General features: G+C 47.4%; 2 protein-coding genes across 4 annotated transcripts in view; one reads left to right on the plus strand and one right to left on the minus strand.

Annotated features, from left to right (window-relative positions):
* LOC308673811 (lysosomal alpha-glucosidase-like) overlaps positions 1-2,467 on the minus strand; it is a 24,144-nt gene extending 21,677 nt beyond the window's left edge. The window contains exon 1 of the mRNA XM_081337799.1: positions 2,372-2,467. The gene's annotated coding sequence lies outside the window, so the exon portion shown is untranslated. The remainder of the gene's footprint in view (positions 1-2,371) is intronic.
* Positions 1-13,099, plus strand: part of MAFK (MAF bZIP transcription factor K) — a 14,801-nt gene extending 1,702 nt beyond the window's left edge. Inside the window, exons 1-4 of one of the 3 annotated variants that reach the window (XR_014027747.1) lie at positions 3,952-4,058; positions 7,253-7,332; positions 8,846-10,449; positions 12,489-13,099. Coding sequence is in view for 2 of the 3 variants with exons in the window: in XM_081337817.1 (XP_081193943.1) it covers positions 3,992-4,058; positions 7,253-7,332; positions 8,846-9,280 (582 nt within the window). In the remaining variant the exon portion in view is untranslated. Of the gene's footprint in view, positions 1-3,951; positions 4,059-7,252; positions 7,333-8,845 lie in introns of those variants that run through there. The other 2 variants (XM_081337817.1, XM_081337818.1) reach the window with 2 other exon arrangements.
* The last annotated feature ends 2,283 nt before the right edge of the window (positions 13,100-15,382 follow it).

Here is a 15,382-nt window from a genome sequence, read left to right on the forward strand (position 1 = left end):
TTCTGGGGAGTTAGTTCCCCCTCCCAGTCTGAAGAGGGTATAGGTTGCATAAGGCTGTGAGGGTTGCCACATTGCAAAGGCTGTGACCAGTGCCAGGCTGAGCTAAGAAACATCTATTTCTAGATAGATGTAGATCTATTCCAGAAGATCTTAAATTGGTTGTTTTCTAGTGCGTAATTGATTGGCACGATTTGAATGACTAGGAAAGTTTGAGGGGTGGTCCCCCCCCAAGGGAATTTTACACATGTTGAGTGAATCAACAGAGCATCATTTTCAAGGAAAGAGAGGCTTCTGAGTCATTGCAGTTTTATTTTTCGGTTGGGACACGCATGCACGCTTCTCCCTATGCCACGTAACTGCTGCATTTGGCGCATTCCAACCACATGCATGCTTCCTACCGGCATGCATCAGGCATTCAGAGAAAACATGCAGCAGATAAGTTAGGGGGGAGTTGCTTGAACCGGATGCTGCAGTCGAGTGGTCCGTTGCAAAATAAAAAGGGAGTTCCCAGTTCTACAAATCATTTCACCCCTACAGCCTTCTCTCAATATTAGTAACTGGAGGTACTTTCACAGGACAGCTCAACTCTGAATTCTAAAACAAGGAACTGATGCTTATATCCTCTCCTTCCACGAGACCATCCATGCGGCTAGCAAAGTTCTCACAAGGTCTTGATTTCACAGTCATATGCTTAACGATGCAAGATGCTTCTCCAGTCTTCTTGGGTCATTGGCTCACTAGTTAGGCTGGACTAGAGACGGACATCTTAGTGACTCTCCTAAGAGGCCTGTCAACGTCCAGTTTGCTCAGAGAGAACCCTGCCTGCATCTTTGGTGTTTGTGCTCAAACTAAGCTGGCAGCCTCCTTACGGGCCAATTAAGCCAAAGACCCTTCTCTGTTTGAGCTGCTTAATCTACTTTCGCCAGACTGAATGTAACTAAAGTGCAGTAAGAGCTAAATCACTGACTTGCATTTACCTTTTTAGAAACACGGTCTCTCTATGTTTCGGAAGGCTAGATCTCCAGGCCATAGTTGAGGATAACTAATCAAGCACTATTCCCTTCTCTTTAAGATAGTGTTTCTGGACAAGTAGCAGTGCACAGAATTAGGTTTTTGAAATCGCTGTCCTTTTAAACAAAGAATACTTGCTTAGAAATGGGTTTCACTGTATATTATATGTAGATCTTTGAAGGGAACGGGATAAAACTGTGGATGCTGAGATGTTGGGTCCTTTGGTACATCCCTGCCAGTTTCCTTTACAGCAGTAATTTTCAAACCCAAAGAGAAAAAGTCTTAAAGTGCTGCTGTTTGCAACAGTGCCAGGAACTGGTGGGGGAAAAAAACCCCCTAAAAATCACAGAGTATAACTAGAAGGACTGTGGTGTGTTTAGGAGGGCAATCAACACGGTCTTTGATTAAAGTAGCAATCCGTGCCGTGAGAAGACCTCAAAGTGGTTTGGGCTGCATCTCCCATCCTTGCGATCCCATCTTTGTTGGAGATGCTGAGATTTACCCTCAAGTGTATCTGGAGATGCTAAATTGAAAAAGGCAGTAGTAGCTTTTCAAGCATAAGTGTTGCCGTTTGTAATATCTCCGTAAGTACACTATTATAAAGCTGCCCTGAAGTGGACCACTTAGTTTTAAGCCTTTCAGCTTTCGCTCAGGAGCTCCTTAGAAACTCACAAGCCGGGTTGAAACATAGCCACACACATTTGTTGGTTCACAGGATTTGGCTATGGGGCACGTTCTTTTCCCCCCACCCTCAGCAATTGGGAGGATGTTACTCTCCATAAGCAGTTGAGACCTTGCCGCTGCCACATGATTGGGGGGGGGGGAGAAAAAGTGCTAAACCACACGGTGCAAAAAATAAAGCCATAAATGCCGAATGACAAGGCATCATGTGAGGGAGGAATTCCTCCAGATTGTGAGATGAATCGCTGCCGAAGATGAAATCATTTCAACTCTGATTTCAAGTGCTTCACTCCTTCTCCCTCCTCCTCCTCCTCCTCCTCTTCCTCCTCTCTCCTTTCAAAGCTTAAAAAAATACGTTGAAAGGGACCAGCAGAGACAAGACTGTTTGGATATATAATTAGCCCACCGAGCAAACTTCTCTATGGCAAGGAGAGGCAGTAGATGCCCGAGAGAACTACTGTGTTTTTGCTGCCCTATCATAATAAATGGGGGCTCAGAAGAAGATAGAAACAGAACTATTGGGCATTTCACAACCTCTCAGGATGGGAAGCCGTAAGTAGCTTCCTTTTCTTTCTTCCTTTTTAATGGGGGGAAAAAAAGGAATTTTAAGGTCCTCTGCAGTCCCATTCAAACGACTCCCCCAGCCAGCCTTCTGGGATGTAATATTTAATTCATTTACCTTTCTGCCTCAGCGCCGATGAAAACCACAGCTCGCTGCGTTTTCTTTCCTTCGTGTTTCCAACGCAGGGAAATCTTCCTCCTTGCAGTCACTTCCTAAACACCACGGACCGGATGTTCTCCAGCGGCAGCTGGCAGCAGCAGCAGCCGGGCTGGGCTGGGCTTTGCGCAATGGATAATTAACCCTGTTTTGTACCTCAGAGAGCCTGGACAGAAAAGTGGAGCTCGTGTTTGGTATAAAAAAGAAATAAATACAGCACTTGCCTTTCCCATAGATGGAAGCTTTGGAAAAAAAGATGTTTTGAGAAGGCTGGACTTGGGTACAAGCTCTTGCTTCAGCCTTTCCCAGCTCAGTGCCCTTAAGTGGTCATTTGGGACTACAGTTCCCATTGGCCCCAGCAGGGAGGGCGAGTTGGTTCAAGTTAGTGTTTGTGTGTGAAAGATCCAAAAAAAAAAAAAGCTCTTTTAAAGTAATGCCGAAAAGGTGTCAAATAACATGCAGTGTGCTTTAGGTTTTTGTCCTTTTGCAATCTCAGTTGAGGATTTAGAGAGAAGAAATAGGCCTTTGCTCCTCCTGGCAGTGGTTGTAAGAGACGAAGTTAGTAGGAATCTGCATTATTAATGACACATTAGAGGCAGAGTTTCCTTTGGACATTTGCAGGATCTGCAGCTTGGTTGGAGCTTGGCAAATGAGCTTCAAAACCCCTTTCTTGGTGGTGTAGACCAGGGGTCCCCAACTCCTGGTCCATGGACCGGCACCAGGCCACGGCATGCCAGCAACCGGTCCACGCAAACAAGCAAAGCCTCATCCACGGGATGCAGGCAGCATGTGAAACCACACTCCTTCCAGTCTGCAGAAAAACTATTCTGCGGATCTCCGGTGTAGACTGGGGTCCCCAACCTTGGCAACTTGAAGACTTGTGGACTTCAACTCCCAGAATTCCTCAGCCGGTCACACTGGCTGAGGAAATCTGGGAGTTTCCTCAGTCCACAAGTCATAAAAGGGCCAAGTTTGAAGCGTGTTTGCTTTTTCCATTGGTTGCTTGTTACGTTGTGGGGAGAGCTGGGCCTTTGAAGATTTCCCTGGTCAAAGATCAAGAGGTTTTTTAATTTAATGCTTGGGGAATGGGATGGGGCCCAAGTTTTGCTTCATTTCCCCCCCCTCCCCCTTTTAACGTATGTATTTTTTTGAACGTGTTTTGAAAGTTCCCTTTTCTGGCATAACTGCCAAGTCGGTGGAGGAGCGTCTTGCCTTTCGCCTTCTAGGGGTTGGGGTGGGGAGAGGGACGGGGCGGGAAGTCCGCCCAGCCCAGCGGGAGGAGAAGGAAGCGTCGCTGGCTCTGTGGGAATGTGAGCTGTTTCCCCCACTCTGTAAACAGCTGGTGACTCATTGCATAGCTATGGCACTGGAGGGATGCGTATGCTAAGCCATGCTGCCCGTCTTCGACCACCCCAGGATTAGGGAGGAGCCGTTTCCACTCGGAAAGGATTCCTGGAGAGAACCCCCACCCCACCCCCAGCCCTGTGCTCTGGCCTCGGCTACCTGCAGGTGCCCCCTTCCTCCCAGGAGGGCTCCCAACCTTCAGCCGGGTGCTGGGGTGCCCGGCAACTGCTTCCAAACATGAGGGCAGGAGAGGAGAGCTGTAAAGGAACGAACAAGGGTCTGGGAAAAGCTTTGCAAGTCCAAGGTAAACCTTCTCTTGCCTGCCCCCCCCCCAACCGCCGCCTCCTCCTCCTCCTCTTCTGCCTTTCTCCCTCTTATTTCCCTGTTGTATGGCTGCCTCTGGATTCGGTGCTGGGCCTCCAGCTCCTTTGCAGGAAAAGGCAACGTGGTGTGGCCACCTTTGCCGCCCCCCCCCCCTCCCATGCTCCTGGCTGTGCTTGCTCTTTCTGACACCCGGTCATTGGAGCCGTGGTCCCTCCACGTGTGAAGTGCAGGGTGTTTGTGTTCCAGGAAGTGCTGAGCACCGTTCTCGGTGAACAAAACCTGCTGCTGTAGTCCCGCTTGGCGGTCCCCTTTCCTTCTCTCCTCACCCAGGTTTCTGCTGCGTCCTGACTTGGCTCTTCCTGCCTGCTCCAGCTCTTTGCGAGAATCTGGACAAGCAAAGAAACAAAAACACGCTTTCTGCTAGTTCTGTTTCTGTACAAAGCTGCGAAAGTTAAACAAGCCAGGGCTTTACCAGCTCGCTGGCCTGAGACACTTTGGTTTGGCGTGTTGGGAATGCCTGGGGACAGGTTGCCTTTGCTTAGTAAGCAGAAGGAGACAAGTTCTCCGCCTTCCCGGATGGCCTCACCGCTTCTCTGTTTCTTTGAAAAAGGACCCCGGGCGTTGCAGAGGCGTGGACTTCAGTGGGGCAGCTCTGGTGGGCCGAGGAGGAGGGGCTGGGCGAGGCGATGTCCAGTGCCTATCAGAAGGCTTGGGGTGCCCCTCCGCCTCCCGAGGCAGGAGCAACAGACTCTGGGTTCCAGTTTTGCCCTCATTTCGCGAGGAGGAGGAGGAGGAGGAAGCATGGTGCTGATTGCCACAAGTCAGGCCAGGAGCCGCTGCTCCAGCAAACAAGCCCCCCCCCAGCCCTGCCCCCCCTTCCTTCTCTTTCTATCCCATGCAGCCCGAAATGCAGGGATTTGTTGACACTCTCTTTCTTCCCCCCCCCCTCCCTCCCCATGCCTTTGCACAGAGATGACCCCAAGTCATGATTTGCTTTTGGGCTTCTCTTGTTTCCATGGTTACCATCTCAGGGTTGGCTACTTTCCCAAGGTCACCATAGCAACTATCGGAAGGAAATCATGCTTGGGATGCTTTGGCTAGATGTCGCCCGTCTTCTTTTTCTTTAATGATTAGAATGTGTGACACTATGTAGACGTGCATGGAGAACCAGGGTCTCCATTGCCCACCAGCACCAGCACACACACACACACACACACACCCAGCCTTGTTTTCTTCTCGGACGGATGGGTGGTGGCCCGGGGAAGGAAGACCCTCCGGTCCGACGGTCTGAGCATCTCGCTTGTCCGGCACTGCAGCCTCCCCGAGCCTTTGCTTCCCATAGGCACTTTAGCTTTTCGTGTTTGAGCCTCACTGGTGTGGTCTGGCCTGAAGTGGCGGGCAGAAGGAAGCCACTGTGATGTCACAGCTGCATTGCCCTCTCCTTCGGTGGTGGTAGGTACAGGGCTGGCTCTCCGAAGCTGCTCCCAGGGTGTCCTCCTCCTCCTCCTCCTCCTCCGTGCGGTGCGATGCAGGTGAAGGCTCTGCGCTGAAGTCTAGACACTCCGTCTCTGGTGCTTCTCTGGAGTAGTTGAGGATACCCGAGGTGAGAGTGAAGGGCAGCCGGAGAGCGGAGAGGCTTCTCTCCCCCCTGCTGGAAGACCAGAGGGTCCCCTTCCTCCAGCCAGTGGGGCGAGACGATGCCAGCAGCCCAGTAAGGAAAGCGCTGCTGCTGCCTTGTTTTCGCTCCGGCTTCTCCTCTGTCGATTCCTGCTGCCTCGCAAAGAACGGGCCGGCCCCCGGGAGCAGTTGAACAGGTGGGGCTGGGGACTTTTCGGTCTTTGAGGAGGCAGGGGGAGGGAAGAGGGAGGTCGCTCGGTGGGTTTTTTGTTTTTTTTTAACAACTGGGGCATGGGATGAGGGTGAAGTTGGGGTGGATTTTGGAAATGACATTTCGCCTGCTTTTCAGAAAAAAAGCACGGAGAGCAAACTTGGGGCTAGTTTTAGAGGGGGCTTTTTTGCCAGGGGGAGGGAGGGAGGGAGGGAAAGGGAATTTGCCTTTGGGAGATTTTCCGAGCAAGCCGAATCTGGGTGAGCAGAATTCTCCTGGATCCAGAAATTCCATCTCTTAACTCGCGTCTGGCGAGGAATCAAGATTCAAACGGCCATCTGTTTTCAAAGCCAGGATGAGGAAACAGCCTTTCTGGGTGGCTGGTAAACTGTGCTGTTACGCTGGGAAAAGTCATTCGAGGACTCTGGGTTCAACAGTGTGGAAAGTCTAGTCTAGCTTGCGGTGTGAAAAATCTGGAGAGCCTCGCCAAATAATTCAGGAGGATATGGGAGAGCTTGGCAGAAACCCCATTAAACTCTTTTTGCTGCTGGCATCATTCCTCTTTCTCTCTTCTCTTCAGCACCCCAAATTGGAGATGAGGAAGGCCGGGAAGAAAGAAAGGTTACTCTCCTAAAAACGGCTTTTAAAAAAAGAGAGAGATGCAATCGTTATTATGAGTTGGTGGATGAAGTCTCTTGCTTGTTTGTATCTTCTAATACAGTAGTCCTCGACTTATAACCATTCATTTCGTCACCGTTGAAAGTTACAGTGCCACTGAAAAAAAAGGGACTTGAGTGTTTTTCACACTTACGACCGTTGCAGCGTCCCCAGGGTCACGTGATCAAAATCCAGACGCTTAGCAACTGGTTCATATTTATGACGGTTGCCGTGTCCCAGGCGGGTCATGTGATCCTCTTTTGCGACCTTCTGGCCAGTCAGTGGGGAAGCCAGATTCAATTAACAGCCATGTTGCTGACTTAACAACTGCAGTGATTCGCTTAACTGTGGCAAGAAAAGTCGTAACGTGGGGCAAAACTCACTTAGCAACTGTCTCATTTAGCAACAGAAATTTTGGGCTCAATTATTGTAAGTTGGGGACTTCCTGTAATACTAATGGATTATTGCTTAGGAGAGAACATTCCTACGTAAGTCCAGCATCCTGAGACATTGTGGGTGGATTGAGTGGCTGGGGAGATAAAAGTTTAGAAGGGAGATTTTAAAAAGCATATGTGTGAAACATCCTTGCTGTGAGAGCTGCTGGTGCTTGAATGAAAATGCATCATTCTTTTCTCTGAGCTGATCCTCAGCCTGTTTTCTCTCCCCCCCCCCCTTTTTTTTTCCTCCAGTTGCAATTTCTGAGCAATTCTGTCCAGGTGACTGTGTCCAGGTTATGACGACTAATCCAAAGCCAAACAAAGCATTTAAGGTAAGGCATAGTTGCATTTTATTTTTTTTAAAAAAAGTTCTATCTTCAGTGAGAACTGTTCAAGATGCCAACCCTTGGGTTTCTGCTGCTCTTATCTACCTTTTTTCCAACAGTCAGTCTGTGCCCCAGAAGTAAAATAGGAGAGTGTCTTTCTTAAAGACGATAGCTTTATTTGGCCATCAGAAACTTTCTTTACTTTAAAAAAAAATCAAGATATTTCTAACTTTGGTTTAGAGATAATGAACAATATACTCAGCTGAATTATGAAATTCATGGTTCAACCTAGGTTGAGCACGGCTGTCAAACTGCGTCTCCTGAGTTTAACTTCCAGGTGAGGAAAAAAATATTTAAGCCACTATAAAATTGCTTTCTGGCTGCTCACTTAGTGCAGTAATCTTTTTTTTTTTAAAGCCTGATCACTGAGTGGTCACATGTTGTCACATTCTGATGTTTTAAAGCATTGAGGTCATACAAATATTTTAAACATGCACTCCTCAGCAGAGAATTGGGGTACTGTAATAATGTGGGAATTATGGGGGGCCGGGGGGGGGAGGGAGAGATGCTGCTAGGGAAACGGTCGGATAAGAGAGCACAGAGCCCACAGCTGTACAACTGGCAGAGAAAGAGACTCGGAAAAGAGTCTCCCTAGCTTTTCAGGCTGAAAAAGAGATGGCGGGTTATTTGTACTCTCAGACTTGCAAGGGTCTGTTAACGTAGCCTTCCAATAAAATAAAATTAGCTCATCAGATCACGTTTCCTGTCTGGTCTACCAGAGAAGGCTGACGGTTATTTGTGCTAATTACAGGAGCAAGTCAGTTACGGAATAATAACATCAACTTCTTCAAAATCATAATAACTGTTAACACTGAGCAATATTTTTAGAAGTGAGGATGATACTCCGAAGGGAGGCTAAGAGGGATTCAGCCGGTTCGCACCGCTTCGGCAGATCCGGTAGCTAATTTTTTGTGGACCAGGCCCAGAATGGACTTCTGGAAGCGGCATCCACACAGAGAACCGGTTGTTCACCTATTTGAATCCCACCACTGCTAAGAGGAAAGTTACAGGCACGAAATACCGTAGTCGTTTGAGTCACAGTTACTACATCTCATGAACGTGGACATAAAAATGTAACTTCAGGTTTTGTTTGCTTTGGATTCTAACTCAAAAAATAGCCCAATTTCATTCCTACTGGCTGGTTTTGAGCTCCTGAATGGGATGTTGAACTCATTGGAGTTTTCCGAGATTCTTTGGGCAGCCCACACAAAGTACTTCCTAGTAGATGATCTGGTGGTCACGGAGGGGCAACCATGAGTTTTGCACCCCTGAGTTACTGCAGGGCTCTCCATAATTGGCCACTTTTAAGACTTGTGGACTGTAACTCCCAGAATTCCTCAGCCAGAACATGCTGGCTGAGGAATTCTGGGAGTTGAAGTCCATAAGTCTTAAAAAGTGGCCACGTATGGAGACCCCTGACTTAGTCTGATGTAATCACGAGTTTTGTCGGTGTCCTTAGGTCAAGGAGGAGTCGGGAGAAAACGCCGCGGTGCTGAGCGACGATGAACTCGTCTCGATGTCTGTGCGGGAGTTGAACCAGCACCTGCGAGGTCTCACGAAAGAGGAGGTGATCCGCTTGAAGCAGCGGCGGCGCACCCTCAAGAACCGGGGCTACGCGGCCAGCTGCCGGATCAAGCGGGTGACGCAGAAGGAGGAACTGGAGCGGCAGCGGGTGGAGCTCCAGCAGGAAGTGGCCAAGCTGGCTCGCGAGAACCGCAGCATGAAGTTGGAGCTGGACGCCTTGCGCTCCAAGTACGAAGCCCTCCAGACCTTTGCGCGCACCGTGGCCCGCGGCCCCATCACCCCCACCAAAGTGGCCACCACCAGCGTGATCACCATCGTGAAGTCCGCCGAAATCTCCTCCAGCTCCGTGCCGTTTTCGGCAGCGTCCTAATGTCCAAGGGGAAAGAGAACTCACTGCCTGGCTGGACTTTATACAGAGCAAGCCCACCTTTTCTCTCGAATCAGACGTCCGTCTTTCCCCCAAAAAAACAGCCAGCAGACCACCTGGCGGCAGACTCTTCGAAGAGGAATTTAACCGGCTGCTTTACCTCTTGGTTCAGTCAGCCCGTTGGGGCTGAAACTGAAATTCCGTATCTAGTTCGGGCAATCCGACGAGGGGTCTTGCACAGATCTTCCTTGTGGTCTCTTTTAGGTCCCAGTTGACACGAGGGATGGAAGGAATGTGTGCTAAAGGAAAATTTAAAAGGGACAACATGGTAGAATCATCAGGCCTGATGGCAAAATAGGGGGAAAAAGAAATCTCTCTTCCTCTAGTTATGAAAAAAAGGCAGGCCCATCATGGTTATCGTTATAGGTTGTGGGTGATCCAAGATTTTGGAACAGTTACGGCATCCAAATTTCATAGCCTGAGGTCTTTTCTCTCCAAATTCAGAAAGCCTTGGCGAGTGAATTTTCGCCTCGTCGTCTGGTCCCTGGTATTGCTCAGTCCCGGTCAGATGGCCCAGCAAAATGGAACAGCGTCTACAATGCAAAAATTTCACTGAATCTGCTTCCCATGATGTGCCTGTGAATTGGGTTTCCTTCTTAATGTGGTGGTGTGGCTTCCAAACAATACATTTCAGCCTGTGTCATCCAGGTTCTACAGCGTTGCGGGGGCAAGGGCGGGGGGATGGGAAACTTAAGAAAAACGTGCAATGTGTGTTCTGGACTTGGTGTTTAGATTGTGGGGGGGGGAGATAAGTTTACTAGAAGAGGAACTTACAGTAAAGGATACTGCTATAAAATGATGCCTTTGAATCAGCATGACTTAGAAACTTGAAAGGCTTATAAATGAAAGACATGCTGGAAGAAAATGTGGGGTTTGGATTTTTTTGGACAAGGAAGATTCAGAAAAAAATATGAATTCAACCCACAGCCTTATCCGTAACATTTTTGCTGCCGCTACCCCCTTGTTTTGGTGCTCTTTAACATCAAGAGGTGTCAAAAGTAAAAAGCAGAAAGAATTAGGTCTAAATACCTACAAGGAAATGGGCTCCTTAAGATAATGCTCAACAAGCTCGAAGACACGAATTATGCAGAGGATCACAGGAAGGTTTAAAAGTTGGTACCTTTTTCTGAGACAAGTTAAAGTGGGATGTGGGTCTTGTGGGTCTTAGGAACAGGGACAAAGTCAGAGCTCGTCAACAGGATGAGAAGAAGGGATGTAGGCTGCTGTTTGTATGTGTGTAAAAAATGAGGTGTGCACGTGGAAAGGCGACATGTCTTGAGTTTGCTCAGTTTTCAGAAGATTGTCCAGAGAAAGCAGTTTGTGGATTTATGGAGATGTCAGAGGAATGAATGATGGTTAGCGTTGGGTTGTCAGTGAGGGTTGCTGAAGGCAACGATGAAGAGAAGGGAAACGAGGCTTGGCACTGGGAGTTGTGAAGCGAGTTAGTTGCCCTTTCCAAGTTCTTTTGCGCAGTTTTGTCTGGCTTGGAGGTCTCATACTTCCAATGTGAGAACCGAAGCCTCAGATAAGGCCTCTTCAGATGAGTTGGTGTAAAATTGCTGCCCCCTTCTGCTTGGCTGAAGCAAACCCACCAGAGATAAAATTTCAATTTTGTATTGGAAGCTGGGTGGAGGGACACAGCTCCCGAGCAGCCCCACCATGCAACATTTACCTGGTGGCACCGTCCAGATGTTCTGCCTCACCCCCATCATGTAGTGATCCAGTCCTGATTTCTGTTGCAGGGGTCTTAAGTGTTTGCATTCCCCCGTGTTGTCAGATGCTTCCCCTCTACTGTGGTTGGATTTGAATTGAAGACCTAGTTCCTGTGGTGTTTCCTTGGGGTGTCTTAAAAACCCCCCACCTCTGTTCCCCTGTAGCTAATACTGGTAGATTGTGACCTCTTTTCTCTGGGTGCTTTCTTCGAGATAGCTGGCTCTTAACCTCAGTGTAGGTGTCGGGGGTAAGTGCATCCTGAGTGGAAATTACTAACACTGTGAATATAGCCCTAGTGGTATTGGATGCATGGACAGCACAGACCTCATATCACACCTTTGGCATATGCACGCTCCTTGCCACTTAACACTCTTCTGCGTCATTCAGTAGTCTAGTGGCGAGGAGGGGGCTAATTTCATCAGTGCCAGATCACAAATCGTTGGCTTCAGATTAACTCACAAACGGGGGGGGGGGGGTTTCCCTCCAGCCTCCCCTAACCCCCTTGAAGACAATGTCTGCTGTTTATCCTTGCTGCTTTGGACTCCCCCGCAGAAAGTTTGAGGAAGAAAACAAATGAGTTGCTTTATCTTATTTTTCTCTTAAAATGTCCTTTGAAATGCCCTGAGTTCTCTGCGAGCTTCTTGAATCCTTAACGCAGAAGAAAGGGTTAGATTGCACTGTCTGAGTTTCAGAAAATAAATGCCAGTGGCCCGAGTGGGCATAAGAATGTTGGGAAGGTTTGGACCCTCTCCCCTCCAGGGCCAGCTGGAAGCTGAACTCTGGGAAACGAGGGGCGGATTAACTGGGGCTCCACAAAGGTGGAATAAATGTTTAGAGGGTGCCTTCCCCAACCTGGTTGTCCGGCAAATACGTCTCACTACAGCTCCTGTTTGGCCCTTAAGTCAACAAGGGCCATTGCATTCCTAGCTCCTGGTTGAAAGTTGCTACATCTGAGGAAGAAATGGACTATTGATGGAGGAAACTGCCCCATCCGTCCTAAATTATAATGGTGCTCTTTCTGGATTGGCTGAGTGTCCTGCTGGTGGTAGCTCTTGATTCTAGCTTTGGCCTCCCCTTGCTATGCCGAGTTGAGGTTCTCATCTCTGGATAGGCAACCCTTGGTCAGCACCAGAAGAGGTCCTCCATTTTTGAGTGGCACTTCCTTGTGACACAAATTCCTCTACCCCATAGTTTTAGGAGGTGGACAAGTAATAATGGACCTGGAAGAAGTTGATGGGAGGTGTTCTAGTAACTAGACCCATTGGAATTCTGACTCTGTCCAAAGGAGCTCCAACCGTAGAGTTGGTTAGCACCATCTGTGGTGGCCTTGAGTTGGATAAATGCGTTTATCCCTAGAGAGTTGCACCAGTTTTTTGTGCTGTGGTTGGGGCTCCCACACTTTCCGTTGACCACCCTCTTTGCACTTTCTTCCCAGCAGCTGTCAGCACCTCGGCCACCCGTCACATGTGGGTGACGCGTTGAAGGGGAAGTGGTGGCCGATCAGACGATGAGGCCCATGATGAGGCCCACTGCACAGGACGAGATGATAGTTGGACTAACCTGGTTAGGGGAAAACCCCTCTAAAAGAAGGAGTCATCTTGATCTCCAAAAGCAGCCATCTTTGCTGCTTTTTTTGAGAACAGAGAGTAGCTTCTGCGGGGTAAAAGCATCTTCCCCCCCCCCCTTGGGTTGGTGTCCACGTCCCTTGCAATCAGGCGTGGAAAGGCTTAAATCAGAATTAAAAGCTGTTGATACCATAGTCATGGTAGGTAATCCATATTGGATATCAATTTAAGGGCCACTTGGAAATATTTGAGAGACATGCATATAGATACAGATATATGTGTGTGTGACTTTGTGTGTGTGTGTATATATATATATGATTATATATATATAACATAATTATATACATTTTATCATACAGGTTTTTTTGTAAGAGATATGTGTAATATTGTTGGCTATCTTATTTAAATCTAAATGCAAAAAGGGGGGGGGGGACAGGAAGGACCTAAGAACTGGTGCCTGCTTTCTATGCAGGGATCGCCAATCTCGGCCACTTTTAATACTGGTGGACTTCAACTCCCAGAATTCCTCAGCCAGCGACGTTGGCAGGGGAATTCTGGGAGTTGAAGTCCACAAAGCCTTAAAGTGGCCGAGATTGGCGATCCCTGCATTGATGGATGCTCAAGTCTGGAAGTGTTCTTCTCTCCACAATTCCCCTTCCAGAAGCAGAACACCCCACCCATCACCCTGAGAAAGCTAGAGAGCAGTTAATCGCCTTTTTTTTTTACCCTCTTCTCCTCCCCCCCCCCCCCCGGTCTTTAGGGGCACTTATCACCACGAAGCTTTGGGGAGAAACACAGCTCTGCGTTGTGTGCAAAACCACTGCCACCTCTAAGAAATGCACATTTTTATTTTTTAAAAATGCCGTTTTCGTCCAGCTGCTATTTAATTCCTTGCGAAGTTTTTTGGGGGTGGGTGGGAGATCCCCCTGCCTACAGGGAAAGCCAGCATACTGTGTGGCTTCAGTGTTTTTCAAAGTTGGCCGCTTTAAGATGGGAGCACTTCGACTCCCAGAATTCCCCAAGCCAGCCATACCATGCTAGGGAATTCTGGGAATTGAATTCTGGCCATGGCGGCTTGGGGAATTCTGGGAGTCGAAGTAAACCCATCTTAAAGCAGCCAACTTTGAAAAATACCGATTTAAATTATGCTAATGTGGGGATAAAGTAAAGTAAAGCATTTTAGATGCAAACAATACTTGGCACTTCTCTTAGATGCCAGGGTTTGTTTTTTATAGGCAGAGATTCGGGTTTTTTGTTTTTTTTTTAAAAAAAATCTCTCTCCCATGGATGATACAACTGAAAATTCTCAGGTTGGTTCAGCCTCTTGTCTCACAAGACCCGTGATCGTCCTTGAATATGTGAGAGCAGATGAACTTGGCTTGCACCGTGAGCCTGGAAGGACGCGTTTGGATACCAAAAATGCACAGCAGCCAAGTGGTGACTCTCCCTAACAGAGGGAATTGTTTCCTCTTTTTATTCCAGTTGTATTTCTTTCTTTTTTTTTACGTTGCAAGCTGCCCAGAGTTGATTTGGGCAGTGCCTCTGTCAAATCAAATAAGAGATTGCGTCTTAATGGCGTACGTATATAAAAGATGAAGCACTTGCCTATATCAAAAGCAGAGGAATTTAATTTTTAAGGAAAGAATTTTTTCTTATAATATGGATTATTTTCCCCTGCCCCCTTTTTTCCCCTTACTACATGCTTTAGAAATTTACCGTGTTTTTATTGTTGGCTGATCCTAGTATTTCCTCACATCACAAAATTGTACTTTAAAAAATAAAATAAAATAAAATTCACATATATGGCTCCAGATCTGGGCTGCAAAAACTCAGATGGCAGCAAAGAGTCTTCTCTCTCTCTCTCTCTCTCTCTCTCTCTCTCTCTCTCTCTCTCTCTCTCTCTCTCTCTCTCTCTCTCTCTCTCTCTCTCTCACTCTCACTCTCTCTCTCTCTCTCTCTCTCTCTCTCTCTCTCTCTCTCTCTCTCTCTCTCTTTTTCTCTCTTTTTCTCTCTTTTTGCTTCTCTGCATTTTTGCAGCTCAGATCCAGAAGCTTTAAACACAAGACCGTTCTGCTCTGTGGTTTCTGCAAACTTAATTTCATTTTAGTATTTATTTTTGTGTTGCTTTTTTATTATGAAATAAATTATTGACATATCAAGTAATGTGGGTGCCTGTCCTGTGAGGCATATGAAGTGCATCCGTGTGTGTGTGTGTGTGTCTCTGTGTGTGCGTCCAATCGACTTTCATTTGACACCTTCTTCCCCTGTGTTAATTTATTGCTGTAAATTCGAAGCTGCAACCGTTGTGGCTTTTTGGTAAGCTTTCCAATAAAGCATCTTCTGGTTTCAGATTGGATCTTGTCTATGATCAGAATCGTTGATAGCCAGCTGGCATATAAATTTATTTGTTGTTATTATTATTATTATTATTATTATTATTATTATTATTATTATTAGTAGTAGTAGTAGTAGTAGTAGTAGTAGTAGTAGTATACTACTGCTTTACAGGGATCTCCAAACCTAGCAACTTTAAGACTGGTGGACTTCAGCTCTCAGAATTCCTCAGCCGGCTATACTATGCTCAGGAATTCTGGGAGTTGAAGTCCACCAGTCTTAAAGTTGCCAGGTTTGGAGACCCCTGATTTAGTACACTGGTTCTTTTTTCTCACTCAGCAGATGTTAAGAGGAATGGACTCCAAATCCCAGAAATCCCCAGCCGACATACTTTACGATGGGTGGACCTCATGTTAGCTGAGGAATTCTGGGA

This window comes from Vipera berus (genome assembly GCF_964194415.1).
Source record: "Vipera berus genome assembly, chromosome: 13".
Taxonomy (NCBI): Eukaryota; Metazoa; Chordata; class Lepidosauria; order Squamata; family Viperidae; genus Vipera; species Vipera berus.